The 17,034-nt window shown below is 32.6% G+C and overlaps 1 protein-coding gene across 1 annotated transcript; it reads right to left on the bottom strand.

Annotated features, from left to right (window-relative positions):
• Positions 1-9,408: 9,408 nt before the first annotated feature.
• LOC133186052 (complement C1q-like protein 4) lies at positions 9,409-11,116 on the bottom strand. The gene is made up of 2 exons (XM_061321331.1): positions 10,963-11,116; positions 9,409-9,828 (listed from the first exon to the last, which is right to left on the bottom strand). Exons 1-2 carry the CDS (start codon positions 11,096-11,098, stop codon positions 9,416-9,418), a joined length of 549 nt encoding a protein of 182 aa, XP_061177315.1. The 5' UTR covers positions 11,099-11,116; the 3' UTR covers positions 9,409-9,415.
• Positions 11,117-17,034: the final 5,918 nt, after the last annotated feature.

Below are 17,034 nucleotides of genomic sequence, written 5' to 3'. Positions count from 1 at the left end.
CTTTAAAGTAGAATTGTGAAGTGAAAATTACATAAGAACTTGTTCTGTTGTTTTAGTGAAGTTGAGGAGGAATTACTTGAATTTTATGACAATTTTTTAGTGTGTTTATTTTTAACATTCATTAAAAAAATCACAAACAAGATAAAAACACATCTGAATTGATAAAATTGAAAAAGGAAGGATTTTAATAATAAAACTCTCAATAATTAATATGAAATTATACAAAAAGATCATTATTAATTAATGAATACTTCTAAGCATGAATAGAAGTGTTTTCGTCACACAACTTGAATCTTGAAAAAAAATGTGTTGCACTCCTGACCATAGAAATATAGATCTGAAACACAGACAGACCCCTTAATTGATAAATCTATTTGGTAAAAATGTTCTTTGTGTCTTTATTTTCCAAAATAAAAATCAGAAAATCATATAATGATAATAGTTTTTTCATGCTTTGGAGCAAAACATCAAATGTTGCACTCCTGACATTATTGGGTATGCACATATACTTGAATCTCATTAATGCTGCTTGTGATTTATATAACATTTTTAAGTTTTAAAATGTATATCAGTTATTGTTTTATACTTCGAAAATTCTTTTTTGTCTTAATTTTCTTTCAGAATTTTACAATTGATGTTTTTGGCAACACTACATTTTTTCTGTTGGCAACACTACATTTTTTCTGTATAACATTTTAAACATCAGCCATGACCACAACTTGATTAAACAAAAGTTACTACTGTCCACATTTAAAGCTCAATACTTTAAGTATTATCAGGAACGTCGTCATTTTCAACTTAAAGCATTCTTATTTATTTCACAGATCTCCAAAAAATATTGAAATTTCAAAATGTCACAAAAAGGTGTTGCACTCCTGACAATTTTAGCATCATTTTTGGGCATAACTTTTTTGTTAATTGAGATATCACTGAGATATTTGTCAGGTATTTAGACACTATCTAAAGACATATGCTGAGACATAGAAATCTATTTTCATTGCCTGCATTTTTAGTGTGGGTTGATGAATATGCGTTTGGTCATTTTTTTCCCCTCAATTCACCCATATATATGATTTGTTGGGACGGATACACCTCACTTGATCTGTTATCGCTCTGTTTGGGCGGATTCTGTCCCATGAGGCCGCTATTGCAGGTATCGCTTTCTGCTTTACTAATTTGCAAGACTTTATCCGGAATATTACAAACCCAACATTGTTACAGATACTCAAAATCGCGGAGGTCATCAATGCAAAAATGTTCATTATTCGTTCCCAGTGATATTTGTAAATGTTTGATGGGACGCATGAAGAAACACGTCAGTGAAGCAATGAAGGAAACAACAGAGATAAAGAGCTTGACATCTGTACATAAGCTCACTCCGATACCGGGTTCAATTCCCGGTCCAATCATCCTTTCCTGCTTCATATGGTGCTGTGTCATGCCCTCAGCAAGTGACAGGTGAAAAACCCGCTAGGAAAGAACTTTAGGTTGGGCTCTTCGGGGGTGAAGACCATTTAAGGAGGGAGTAGTAATTGTAGTAATTAGGGCCGTGGGTATCAGTCTTGGTACTTAGTGTTTAGAGCACCTTAAAAGTGACACATGGGTCCCGGGTTCGATTTCCTTCCATATATTCATTTTATCCTTACCTTTTACACGAGTACAAAAAATGTAGTTTACAAGAATCAAGGTGATGCTTTAGCGATTTTTTCTTCACTCTATTAAATGCATTCTTAAAAACTTGAATATATACCCTATGATTATACATATATTTTTTCTATTTGACTTAAGTTGAAAGAAAGGTGAAAGAAGTGGAAAATTAAGCAAGTATCCCACTTTATCTTGCATAATTATCAAGCATATACAGTCAAACTATAATCTTTGTTTGTGGAAAAAGAAACACACAATGGATTTTTTATCCGTCCAACAATGATAAGATGAGTCATCAATCGCTCTCAGCAGGTTAGCAAGAAATTCTTTGATTTTCTTTAGTATTATCACGGTGCAACACCCCCCCCCCCCCCACCGAAAATGAAAGAAAAGCTAAACACAATTTCACTGAAATTAGACCCTTTAAGCCCCTCTCTAAGATCCAGCATAATGTTTAGCAATCTATGAAGCAGAAATGAAAGAAACGGTGGCTGTGTGTGTGGATGAGGGGATGTACCCCTCAGTATTATTTCCAATAAATAAATATATACATTCTAATAAAATAAAGATTTCTAAATTTGTTGTCTTCCCTCAAAGATTTTAAATACAAATATTTTTTCTACTCGTCAGAAACTTACTTTTAGTTGAACCCTTTCCTCCAAACTGAAATTGCTTCCAGCGGGCCTAATAAATTGGGCTAAACACAAACTTTTGGACTGAACTGCAACTGTACAGTGACAATGTAGTACATCAAATTTATATTCAGCACACGTCTTGAGGAGTGCTAAAGGTAGTAGAGTATTCTCACTCAAAACAATAGACATGCATGTACTTATTATTTACAAGCTGAAATAAAAAACAAGTGTATCATGTCAAAGTATTTTTTACTGTGTAAAACGTATTATAACAACTTTGAAAAAAAACATACATTTGTTTTTCCCGAGTATTCATGCCAATATATGTCAGAAAACTTTAAACAATAAACTAAATAAACAGGCATTTACATTGTATTTACTTGTAACATAATGTGTACAAGAAATAGCGCTGTAAGTCTTAGTCAAATTGGTAAAATTCAAATATCCCGGGCAAGTGTAAAACTTCGATTTTTAAGCTGATCAGTATATGATATAAAAGTAAATGTATCTACCATCAAGACATATACATGTAATATTTAACATTTCATCAATAAAAACTTTTAAACAAATTCAAAAGGACAATGTCAAGCTCATTCTTGCTGTTCAAAAAATATATTGTTGCATCAGGATTAGATGTTTATCCATGCCTCGACTTTGAAAAGTGGTAGCCGAACAGATTTTCAACAGCTAGGTCTGATGCAGTCTGTATTTGAATCATGAATTCTTCAAAATCTGTAATTGAGGAGATTATACATTTCAAAGGAGTAGGGCGTTGTACATTACCCAGAATTTAGTATCTATGATTTTATCATCAGTTTATAAAAAAGTTTGTAATTACAGAGATTGTACATTTAAATATGTATCTAATTATGGAGATTAATTGTAAACTTAAATGGGCAAGACTAGTACTAACATTCTTGAGAATTTAGCATAGATTTGTAGTATATGTATTTTGAGTCTTGTATCATATAATTCCAATCAGCTTTAACTTATTCATAAACTCTTTCAAAAATTGCAGCACATAATATATAGATCTCTTTCACAAGACAAAGCCATTTAACATTACCTCTTTAACAAGAAAGAAAAAAAAACTGCTAAAATCCAAACATCTCCTTGTCACGGTAAGATTTGAAATATATTCAATTATCTTTAAAAAGATTTTGAGAGCCACCTATTTAATCTCGCTTTACAATATTAAACGAGTCCATGTATGCAAAAAGATATAATAATTGCTCCCTGAATTATCTTGAAAGATGATGACATATTAATATTTTTCAAAACTGAATATTTACAATATTAAATTTGCTTTAAAATTATCAAGATTTTATATTGAGAATTATCCTGGTCAGTAATTTGACTGTATTATGTCACAATACTGTTATATTATAATGTAACATTACATTGATCCAAATCGTATAATTTGTAAGTGAGTGAGCCAAAACATACATGAAATATGGAGATAACGAACAGTATTCAAGCTCAAAGTCCATTTAAACAATACAAATCGGGAGCAGAGCAAACACGGACCACCAAAAACATCAGAGGTGGGATCAGGTGCCATAAAGAAGTAAGCATTCCCTGCCGACCTGTCGCACCCGCCTTGTGCTCTTTGTCATGATCCGGAAAACGGAAAAATCCGTAGACAATTCAGTGTGTAAATAATGGCCTAACAATTAGTATGAAAAACGTCAGTCAGCATTGGACTTAAAGATAGGTTGTATTTGTTGACAAGATCATTGTATCGACCATAAAACTTGCGAAATGATGACTTCAAACGAGACTCTTGATATCCTTGTGTCATCAACTTATTTGTCAATAGCTTGTCTCGTTTTAGAAATTGTGCATACGTAGAGCATGCTCCTGCGTTTCGAATCAACTGGAAAACAAACATCCCATATGCACGTGATAAGGGTATATTGCTACATAAGTAAGGAAAGTTGGTGATTGAAAAATTAAGTCCTCACGTTTATCGTAATGCTTCGTTGTAAGGTTGCCGTTAAAGTCTTTTTCTAGTAAAATATCAAAATATGAAACAGATGTGTCAGACTCCGTGGCATCTTTTATTTAAAACTCACTGGAATATATCGAGTCGACATATGAATGGAAGTAGCTGTTGTTAATTGATAATACGTCGTCGATATATCTAAATGTCAAGTTGAATACAACAGCAAGTATTTTCTTCTTCTCATGTATAAGTTTTTGAATAAATTTTGCTTCATATGAATACAAAAACAGGTCTGCTAATGGACTTTTGCGAGAAGCACTGACTTTTACAGTCGACGGGTTACTTTGACATTTAAACCTGCCTTATGTATGGAGATACGGAATTGATAATAGACAAGAAAACCTTAATAGTGGTTATAGGTATGGTGGTAGGGGCACTAACATGATTTACCGGTATACAATCAACGCAAGAGATGACTGGAGACAGAATTACATTACTTAAATTACCATACTCGTGAGGGGTAGTATCTCCTTTCAATCTTATTTTTCTGAAGGACTGAAATAAGGAAGAAAATACATATCAAAAAGAAAACTAAGCAAGAATTGGTCAATGTGGAAAGGTAGTGGGTTAAGGCCACTGTGGATGCCGATCCCTTCCTTGAAACGTTATATTTGCTTTGAAATGGCCCATTTTTATCGTTTAATTAACTCTTGAGCTTAATCTTTATATCGCAAAAGAGCTTCCGTATATTGACCTAGTGTAAAAGTAAGTCATCATTTTTGAAAATCAGCGCTTCTCGGAAAAGTCCATTAAGGAGGCGCAATTAATACCCATAGACATTCCAATTTATTCTGACTACCTCGATTAAGGACATACGCAACGTACCTTATCTACTGATAATTTTTCAAGATATTATTAATTTAAGATTATTGTGCCATCAGATGTTCCTAGACAAAAAATCAGCATGCATTACCAGGGGTTTTGAAAAGATATAAATTGATGAAAATTCTTATATAATTCAAAGAAAAATATACAAAAATTACTAAACATATATTCTAGATGTTTTGTTTATCCAAACTTGTTTTAGAAGAAGTGTACAACAGCATATATAGACATTAAAATGTAACACACAATTCCTTTAAGTATTGGAACTCTTCAACGCCAGGGGGAAAGACAATAAAGTTCAAACTACGTTGCCTATGTCCTTAAAACTGCAACGTACGTCATAAAAGTGAAATAAAAAATAAAATACGTGTTTACGATCATACATGTAATACAGTATCTTAGGGCCTTTCCTGCATAGATATGCACACTTGTTACGACGCAGGTAAATTATACTTGGGGATTATATTTGTAACATCGTTAGTTGTGGAGCTCGATTCAGCCATTGCATAATATATATAACGTCAGCCCCTAATCCCCCCCCCCGTCCAAGATGGCGTCAAATAACCTTGATATGGTCTATTGTTGGAACACGTAAATGATTAATAAAATGATAAATAACAATTTTTAAATCATTTCAATTCATTTAAGCATTGACGTTTGTGGAATCATATTTGTATTTGATTGTCAGATTCTGTCGCAGTCTTACTATCCATGGATGTTTTTATTTCTTTGCAGGCGAAAACATGAACAATAATGCAGTCGCAAATAAATAACTTACCAATTTTCATCTTTAATGAAGCTTTAAAGGCAGGCGAAACGTGCGTTCCTTGGAACGATCTATAGTTTTTGTACTTTGTCTACAGATTGCTCCGTTTACCTGATCAATATTGATGACTCACCGGGCGTATTACCTGTCTGTAAGGGACGTCCAAAGCATCTGATTCCACCTATTGTGTACCCACCAGTCCTTGTTTTCACCCCTGTTTCTGAATCGTATTGTTTCCAGGATTTATAAGATAGATCATTGTTTCGTTAGCTTCACTTTTTTCACAGCATCTACTACACTCGCTTTAAGAAACATGAGCTGACAGTATAATGTGTACATATTAATTTGAAGATAACGAACAGAATCATGTTCAAAAGTTTAATTAAACAATATAAATTACGAGCAGAGCAAACACGGACCTCTGAAAATATCAGAGGTGGAATCAGGTGTCACGGAGGAGTAGGCAATAGGCAGACCCGCTTTGAGCGCTTGTCATGATCGGGTAAACTAGGAAAGCTTAGTACATTCAATGTGAAATAATGGCCAAAATTTGTATGAAAAACAGTCAACATTCGACCTAACTACAAAATGTACTTTAAAACAAGGTCATTATACCGACTATATAATTTGGTAAATGTTGACTTTAAACAAAATTGTTGATACACTTCTGTTGTCAAGTTTTTGTCAGTAACCTGTCTAGTTATAGAAATTGTTTGTACGTAGAATTTGCTTTTGCGCATCGAGTTAATTAAGCGACATAGACCCCAAATATAGATGATAATGGTGTTTCGCTACAAAAAATATGTAATAAATCTTGGTTTGGAAAATGCTAATTCTAAGTTTTTTGAAAGGCAGAATTAAATGGATATTTAGACAGTGTATTTTATTGAAATCAGATCACATTCCTTGTTGCTAGTGGAAAAGCAGGGTTAATGCTTTATTCCTTTTTATTTTCTCCAGTTCACAGAATAACAGTGATGCAGAAGAGTGTGCAGAACTCCAGCAATATTTTGATGTCCATGTTTAACAATGCCGAATAATGTCTTGTTATTCTCTTTGGTGTAATTGAAACTTTTTTATCTACTTGCACATTGATAAACCACTGAAACAGAAGGAATTACATTACTAAATATCTTCAAAGAATGAGTGTATTTAGAGTGTCATTTGGAGCCTATTCGGCCACCCATTTTAAGCCTTAAATTAGACTATACTGCTAAATTAATCTATGATTATTGTGCATACATATGCTTTAGATATTTATACTTCGAATTTTTTATTAAACATATTGCTATAATTCCACACAACGTCATTGAAAAGAACATGTATAAGCCTTAAATTCCGGAAATTTGAACTGGACCACTTTCGAATTTAAGGTACCCGCAAATGGGCGGAGATATTTAAATCGCATGGAAGTGGAATGTAAACATTTGCACATTATTTCCAGATTGATTCTACAGTATGAATTTAAATGGGGGAGAGAAAGATTGTGTAGTTTCATGATTCACACAAATAATAAATGATTCATGGTTATACATATTGATCATTTTCATGATTCGTTACCATGTTTGATGCCTAGCACCGAATTAGATCAATCTTAAGTTTTCGTATATGATAAAAAATGCCCCCTCTTTTTTCTTTAGCTTTATCATTTTTCGTTTTATATGCTGAATGCTTTTCAATTCAAAGAATGAATGTATGTTTTAAGAAAGATTCACATGTACTTCGATGTCACACTACATTTAATCGCAATTCACTGTACATGTAGTACGTAGAGTAATACGAACGTGTAGTGAAACAAATTATACATGTATGTAGTAGTCACGGTGATACATATTTTATTATATGCATGTATAGATAAATAACATTCGGAAATGAAATATAAAATTTTAACTTAAAATTTGAGTCGCTAGGTTAACATGAAAACTCCAAGAAATACAAACTATCTGTACATAATTTAAATTAAACATTTTATTGATGGAACAAGTATATTTCAGATTAAAAAACATGGTCAACGAAAATTCTACAACGTTACTATATTGATAATCACTCGCTTATGTCTTCAATATCTCTTTCATTTCGGCAATCCAAATATTGCCAGGTATGATACTAGTGTTTAGGGATGCGTCTGTAGATGCCTGCAGACCATAATACAGAGGCGACACAAGCTAACACAGCTACATACTAATCGTGCACTTGATTTGCACTGGCAGTACCAGAATTTCCTTCAAAATACCAAACGAAAAACACAATTTAGTGAAAGACAAGGTAAACTTTAAGACCCTAATAAAATTTTCGCAAAATTCTTCATTATTTTGAAGTTGTGCAGGCCGGTACAAACGGTGAGATTTGTAGTTACTGTATAATACAAGTATTATATTTGTATTATAATACTTTCCTGTACACACGTTTATACGTTTTATTAGATTGTTAATAGACTTAGGGATTTCTACGTGTTTCGTCGCAATATTTCTCTCCCTCCCTCTCTCAATAATGGAAAACGACGTTCTGTTAGCAGTATATGTTATCGTATTAAGCATTACAATAAAACTGAAAAAAAAACAACATCGTAATGGAAACAGCGGCGGAACACTCGTATATGTACTTGGTGCACACAATGCATCGCTAGATGAGGTGCAAAGAGAAGACCCCAGTAGTTTAAAAACTTCTTTAGAATAGATAACGCTGCATTTGAGCAACTTTTACACTTACATGTAGTTACTCCTTTTGATCTTCTTCCCATAAAACAACGAGTTTTTCGATATTTTTACTGCTAAAGTCGACCATTATTTACCACGTGCTTTTTTTTGTTATGATAAAAATAGGATGACCACAATGTGAGTACTTTTGATTGGTTTAAAAATGAAAGGTAAGTTAAGACTTGTATTAAGAAATAGAGCATTGCCCTATTCTTAATACAGTTTTATAAGATTCGAAAAATCTTAGGATTCACCGTATTAAAAGTCTATTCATAGTCAGATTTTGTACTTAAATACAGCCCTGAAGTCTATTGATAGACACAATGAAAGCAAATCGAACAGTGGAATGTCACGTGAGCAAAGTGATAATATCAAACAGGTCAAAATAGGTTGACACTCGGTGACCTGTTAATTTAGTAGCTAACCCGAGCGTAGTTTGGAGAATTTTTTTGAAAATTACATATGAGCCGCAAATTGTCCAACATTGCCCTTTGGGTATGTGTAAGTTTAAATCAAAATACACATTCTGTGCAAATGAGAAGAATGGACAAGTTGCGGATCAATGTAAACAATGTCGTTGAAAACTGGTATGCATATGAATAACAATAGAAATGTGACAAAACTGCTAGACCCCTGTCGCAAAAACCACTGTCGCTCGGCATTATTTAATATTTTTATGTGATATAATATATCAAACCCTGCTCTTAAGATATTGTCTAATAATTCTGATTAAATTTTTTTTTATAAATTTCGGAAATTTATTATTGGCAAAGCACCGGGACCCAACTCTCATAGCTTAAGTGCAGTGATCCTTTACCAATTTATTTTCAGATTATTTGTTTTACAGGAGTTTAAATCCAGAGAAACTCATTCGGGCTAATGTGTTGCTCAGTAGGTATTGTCCTCCATACCCTGGTCCAACTCTGGTATTTAATACATCTCCTCTCTTCAAATTCAAAACAGTTAATGTAGAAGTTGAGGCATAATCATCGTGATTTCCGGAGTCAGCTATTCCTATGTTTTTAATGACTCCATGTTTTACTACTTCTATAACGCTGTGTGATTTATCGTATGAAACAGTAGTTGTGTGTATGACGTAAACCCCGCTCTCTGGAGCGATGAACTTTCCCGATTTGGCGTCATATCCGTTTCCAATGTTTGTCTCAACACGATCATAAACAAATATTCTGTGTTTGGATAATGTCTTTATCTGGATGTTACTGGACATATAGGCATAAAACGCAATTTGTTGACCTGGAAAAAAACATTAACCCAATTTATCGTTATATTTCATTCGACTACTAGTATTTAGTTACTCATACATGTATTTTGAAAATGTTCATCACAGAAAAAAAAGAAATGAAAGTTAACAGAAACGTATATTGAAAAAATCTTAGGTAAAAAATTAATATTGTTGATGCTTCAGCGATTCAAAGTGTGAATTTCTCAATGTGCATATTTTGATCGCCGATGCTACGCGCCATTGCTCTGACGTCATAGGTGTCAATCGTGGTCACGCAAATTACTTATTGTGTATACAAAACGGTTCATTTGTTGGGTCTATTAAACCTGTTAGTAAACAAATAAGTGATAATTGACAGCTAGTACAGTATAATCTTTGGCTTTAGGATGCACAAATGTGCACAAGAAAGGTTTTAGGAAGACTTTTTTTCCACATTTTCTGGACTTGGTGAGAGGTAGAAGGGGGCCTTTTTCTGCAAACGCGAGGGCTTTGTCTTCATTCAGAACAATCGTTTATGCCAGAAACACAATTTTTTTCTGTACTGTAAACTATTTAAGGACATGGTACCTTTTTAAAACGGAAAAAAATATCCAATGCGCATTTTTAAGGTCACACAGAATCTAGTAGGAATGTTGTGAAACTTCGTAATGCCGTATGGCTCCATTGAATACGGTTGAAGAAGTGTCATTTCTAGTACATGATATTCACTGTTGGAACAGATAGAAGATATACAGGATTTAGTTATATATATAATTTATTAAAATAATGAAGAAGTTGACCTTATCGTGTAGTCTATTTATTAAACGTCAAAATCTATTTGATATATTTCTCTTACGATAAGCTTTACGAGTTCTAAATGACCACTGACACCTATGGCGTTTCAATACCACGTGGCCCCATCTAACTAGTGGAGATTTTTTCTTCGAGAACTCTATATTACGGGTGTTTTATCGCCTAATTATGATTGTTTTCAAAATTATTTCAGAATTAAGCGATAATTATATGTTTCAAGATAATAACAGTGTTTCATTTTTAAGAAATTTAGATACGTGATAAAAACCCTTTAATAGTTAACAGAAATGTTGGGAGATCTAAATTATGAACATTAACAAAAGATTTCTTATAAGACCCCGATTTTAAAATACCAGTTCCAGCTAGTTGACTTCCTTTCCTTTGTCCACAGAGACTACATATTGTGTCCTCCATCTCCTTCCGGTCACACGAGTCATTGCCATTAGCAACGCCGACGAAAAGAAAGAAAAGCAACAATGGTTTTAGCATGTTGAATGGATAGCTCAGCTTAAAGCAGAGTGCACAGAATTGTAATTTTGTTTAAAATGAAAGTTTCTTGTGCCATGAATATCCAACAAAATAATTCATTTTTTCTTTTGTCTTTAACTTAATTTCAGCAGCATTTTTTTTTATAGCTAGAGGTGTTCCAATATAAGAGGTAATTCGTTGGTAAAAAGTCTGTCTGTCTATCAATTACCTTAATTACACTAACAGAGAATTTGGAACACAAGTTGACCCATCAGCATGCATATTTATTTTTTCAGTGTTAAGACGGAATGATCTATGAATTATTTGAGAAACTTTTCCAGGCAGGTTCTAATGAAACTATGTATACTCCAAGTAGATTACACTAAAATATATCTGCTGTTCTGAGCTCTATTAAAAGTAATGACTCGGTAGCTAAAAAAAGAGTGATTTGTAAATTGTAGTTCTGGAAAGTTTCAACTACACTAAGAAAACTGCACCAGGATACTTTTTACAAAAGATCTTTTGGTCCTATTTTGATAAAACGTGCTATACAAGAACTGCAACAACTATGTAATACAATTTAATTCTGCTTATGTTTTTGATTTCAGTGAATGGATGAATTTCTTTCACGATACTACTCTTTCCATAATTTTCTTTACTTAAAAATTTTAACAAAATTTAAGACACATGCAGAATGAATTAAGATATATGATTCTGTATATCACATTTGATGTTGATTAACGATATTAAAATATGATCACTGAAAATGGATTAATTTTTGAAATTCTCTTCAGATATTACTCCTACAGTAATGAAATCCGATGGACAATTACATTACAAGAACATACTATTTTATGCTTTTATATTTCTGCTTATTTTCAGGTGTAGCTATTGTTTCTACAGATACATATAAATGAATAATCTGTGAAATTCTTTCAAAATTCTACCTCCCGTAGTTCAATATATCTCAATTATTAATTTCTAGAATATGGGTAGACTACATTTAAATAGTTAATTTTCTGTCCCTTTTGCCTATAAAGGGGGTTACTGTCTTCGTGTGATCTATATCTCTAACTATTTTAATTCCACAGCATTAAAACGTTGCACAGAAATTGTACAATATTGGAAAAGAGCATTAAAACTTTGCACAGAGATTGTACATCATTGAAAAAGAACATCTTTTATATTGAATTAATTAAAACGCTACTTTGACAATTGCTGAACTCGAATTGGTTCAATGCAGAGGTACATGTACCTTTATTGTTAAATCTTTATCGCCAACGGTTTATAATTTCACATTATTAAATCTTTGCAGAGAAACTGTACGATACGCATATTATAGATTTGCACTCTTTAATCTAAATAAAATAAATAAATAGATTTTTTTCTATTACTGAACGTATTTTTCCCCTGATATGTATTGTACTGCAATTTCAATTTTTAAATTTTCATTGAACATTCTTTTTATATTATTGTCCATTTGAATACAAACAAATATTTCATTATCTTTAAACTGCTTGTATTAATTTTAAATAGAATCTTCCATCCTTATCTTTGAGAGATATTGAATTATGCTGCAAAAATCAATTATATGTATCACTGACTTACACTTACTGGTATTGTTCAATATTATCATGATATGCCATCATGTGTAAAGGTGAATGTGAGATTATGTTAAAATCGTTCTTATGCTAATTGAAGTGTGAATGAAAATCTGAATGTTTGATTTTTATGTTTTACACAGACTTAACATTTTGTATAATTCAATAAAGAAATATTCACTTCACGATTAAATTACTTTATCTGAGTTTTCCTGTATTGAAATAACCGCAGATTGTAATAATCTGCAGGAATATGTCGCCAATTCAAGTGATTTTATTTAAACATACCAGTCATGTGGAGTAAAAAAAAAACAATTTACATTCATATTAAATAAGAATAAAACACAACAATTATTCAGTAAATAAAAGTTTTAAAGCAATGTACAGTACAATTCATCAGCTTGCATGCTTTTCTACATTTTCTTCTCCTCAACAGTCAACAGAGCCCTATTAATCTATAATTCCCAACGTCCAACAAAAAAAAAAAAAAAAAAAAAAAAAAAACTTGGTAGCTTTAGCCTCTTTAAATTACAAAATGGTGGTGAACTGACATAATTATTTTTATTAAATATGCTAAATTTAGATATAGGCTGGTGATGGATCAGTAGGCATAGTGAAACTGTTGTTGTGGTCCAGAGTCTGAAGAAAGTGACACATCATCCAAATCTTTCATCCTACCGCCATATCCTAGCTCTGTAAAATTAACCTGTTGGTGCTGATCGAAACCAGTGGATCTATATATGATTTGCTGGGGCGGATACACTTCACTGGGTCTGTTATCGCTGTCCAGAGGGATTGCTTTCTGCTCCACTAATTTGCAAGACTTTGTCATTTGACCGCAACACCACGAACCCAACATTGTTACAGATACTCAAAATAATAGTGGTTATCAATGCACAAATGTTCAATATTCGTTCTATGGAGCCAGCAATATTTGTACACTTTTCATTGTTACCATTAAGACACATGGAGAAACACATCAGTGAACCAACGAAGGAGAAAACAGAGATAAACAGTTATGACATTTGTGCATAAGCTCACTCCGTTTGTAATTCTAAAAGCATTGACCTGCCAAAAGGAAAATATTTAGTGTATATCATAGCCATAAAATAGACTTGATTGTTCAAGAGATGTCCTCATTTAAAGTTTTAAGAATACAATTATTATTACTATTATTATTAATTATTCAGTAGTTTGGTTTCTCTAAAAAAGAAATACAGAGTGACTACAAGAATCCCCTGATAACAGATTCAAACAGAAAAGAAAGAGATACTTACTCTCATTAAATAGCTAGGGGATAGTACATTTCCATAACCATAGTCCTTAATAAAGGCAAAATAACAAAATATGCCACTGAGCAGCAGCTAAGAATAAAATTAAACAAATTTTTTTTGAACACAAAATATATTAGGAGCAGCACCAGGGACTTTCTCTCACTTTTGATAAAACTCGTTGTTTCTTGAAATATATTTTCACAACGATTGGTAATTGCATACAAATAGGGCACATATAAGAAAAGTAGTTAAACTTGACATGAAGGTTCATATTTAAATAATGGAAAAACTGAATTCAGTGGAATTATTATTATGGCGCATACAACTACCAATCATATGCGTGGAACATTAGACAATGAAATCTGAAGATAACGAATAGTAACCATGCTCAAAATCCATTTAATCAGTGCACACTGCAAGCAGAGCAAACATTGACCCCCTGAAACCTCAGAGGTGGAACAGGTGCCATACACATGATAACCATGGTCCCAAATAGAGAATGTTTAAGAAAATAAATATATCTATATTATACCAATGCTCCTGACCATATTGGAGCGCCTGAATTCGTTGCAAATATCATAGCACCCCGGTCTTCCTTGTTCTTGTGGACAATAAGTAAAATTCCCAAGACGATGCTACAGGCAGATATTCCTATCAAAACAATGGACATCCGAAAGAAACGTTTTCCAACTTTCCTGCGTTCCCGAATGATTTCAACTGCAAAAAAGATTATCTCTTTTAATGAAAAGACACACATATTCCTAAAAGCACGATGGAGTTTGGATGATCTAAACGAAAGAAAATTGACACTGCTGATATTGTGAAATTGACATCTGTTTTATCTTTACTAGGGAGGTATTGATGCGCGTCTTTAAAATTGAATAGCAAAAGGTATATTTGTTAAATTTTTGCAATTTATGCAAAATTTAAGACATGCAGAAACCCTGTTCTTTTTGCAGAAAATATTAGAGGATAAGATTTTAATAAATAAGAATAAGAAAATAATACGTAGATGAGTAGGTTTGAATGACGTTTGCTGTTAAGATGAGATTATGATTGTTTGATGTTTAAAATATTTTCCATGTGAGCCCATGCCCATGTCACAATTTTTGGTGTAGGTATTTTTAAAATCATATTGAAAACAATTTAGAAATCACAGCAAAATGACAATTTTGAATATTTTTTTTTATATAATACCAAGAGAAAGTAAACATTTATTTTAGAAACGTGTCGTCTGACCTTAAATCATATGAGTAACATGTTCGTTTTTCCCGAAAAAAAAATTAAAAAATCAAGTATATAAGTAGATAACCATTCTTACCTGATGTACATCGAATGACACTTTCGTTTTGTGGTATGGTTTCCATCTTTAGAAAAATCTGGTTGTTTATGACATAGGAAAACCTGGCGTCACTTCATTTAAATAAAACTTTTTGTTGACATTAGGTAACATGACTAACGGATGCTGACTGATACAGTAAAAAGTTGATTTTGTAATGACCAAAGTATTAATATTCTCGATGCTACGACAGGAAATATTATTTGTCTTCATTTCCTTTCATGCGTACCGAAATTTTAACTTCGCAATACCTTGTCATGTCAAACATTTAGAATGTACAGATAACATATTCTGCAATACAAAGACCTATTATAAAAGCATGAAACTTATGTGCCAAAACAAGCACTAGCTCTTTTTTCTTGAATTATGTGCATAAGAATTGCAAAAAATAGGTTTGAGGTTTATGAGAATTGAAGGTATACATGTATATATGTTGGACTCCAAAGTGCAATGGGACTTCAAAGTCCGATGGTCTGCGCCAAACCTCGATGGTTTGCCACGACGAAGACCGATGGTGCGAAAAACGTTTTTGACTTCATAGTACAATTTGAGATGCTGTGCCACGCCAAGGACCGATTGTTTTTGATAGAAACAAATGAATATTTTCAAACATATTTTACAAATTGGTAAGTTTATCTAATATTCTTCACAATTTAGTATCCAGAATAATTTTTTTATCATGCAATTGTTATTGTATTGTTTAATTTTAAGGATTCCATTTGGTAGATTATTACAAAAAGCATTTGCCAGACCTTGGAACTGTATCATGATGAATTATACAGAAGTATGTACTTGCATATATGTGTGATATATGTATGTATGAATATAGATATGCATATATAAACAAATGATTTAGCCTAGAATTTTATGTAAATGTGAAATATATATTTTCTTGTGTATTCCCCCTTTTATGTCTATTTTTCCTTTCAATCATGCAACTCTTTCTCTCTCGTGTGTATGTATGCATATTGTATAACATGTACGAATATGAATTTTCAGATTATTGTTTTATGTATTGTTTGTGATAGAGGTTGGAATCCCATCACCACCAACATCGCCACAAAACAAAACAAAAACAAAAACAAACAAACAAACAAACAAAAAAAAACAAAAAAAAAAAAAACAAAGCAACCCCCCCCCCCTTAAAAAAAACCAACCCCCCCCCCCAAAAAAAAAAACAACGAAATATGATTTGGAGTTTGAAGAATTTTGCTTGTCATTTTTTCCAGGTAAGTTTGTTCATTTTTTCGGTTGCCTCCATCTTCCCACATTTTTTAAAATAACAGTACGTATCTGGTATTTCAGAGATGTCAGTAGGAAAGAAATAAAGTTCTTGTTGTGGATGGTCTGGTCTCCTCTGTCTTTAAAAGTTTGAAATATAAAAGGCTAAGACCTTGGCTTTTATATTTCAAAACATTTTTCGACCTCGGAGGTCATCTTGAAATGTCACGGCTTTATATTTGAAAACAACATTTTTGACCTCGGGGGTTATCCTGCAACACCCTGCTTCCTTTTTCCAAAACATTTTTCGACCTCGGAAGTTATCCTAGTTCAAGTATAATTAGGCAATTAATGAAGGGGGATGCATTTTTTCCTAAACGTAATAACCATGACATGGTGTCCGTGTTATTTTTTTCATGTCGTTCTTCTTTAGTTTAGAAAAGCTAAAACTTCTGTTCTATCAGTTGCTTTGTAATTTGAAAGACTCCAGGAAAGAAATCTGTCTATACACCATTATTAATT

The sequence above is a fragment of the Saccostrea echinata genome, unplaced genomic scaffold, assembly GCF_033153115.1.
Source record: "Saccostrea echinata isolate AGI-Se365-2 ecotype Australia unplaced genomic scaffold, CSIRO_AGI_Sech_v1 ptg000012l, whole genome shotgun sequence".
In the NCBI taxonomy this organism is placed as follows: domain Eukaryota; kingdom Metazoa; phylum Mollusca; class Bivalvia; order Ostreida; family Ostreidae; genus Saccostrea; species Saccostrea echinata.
Note: the sequence above shows the minus strand (reverse complement) of the source record. Positions and strands in the feature narration are given on the sequence as shown.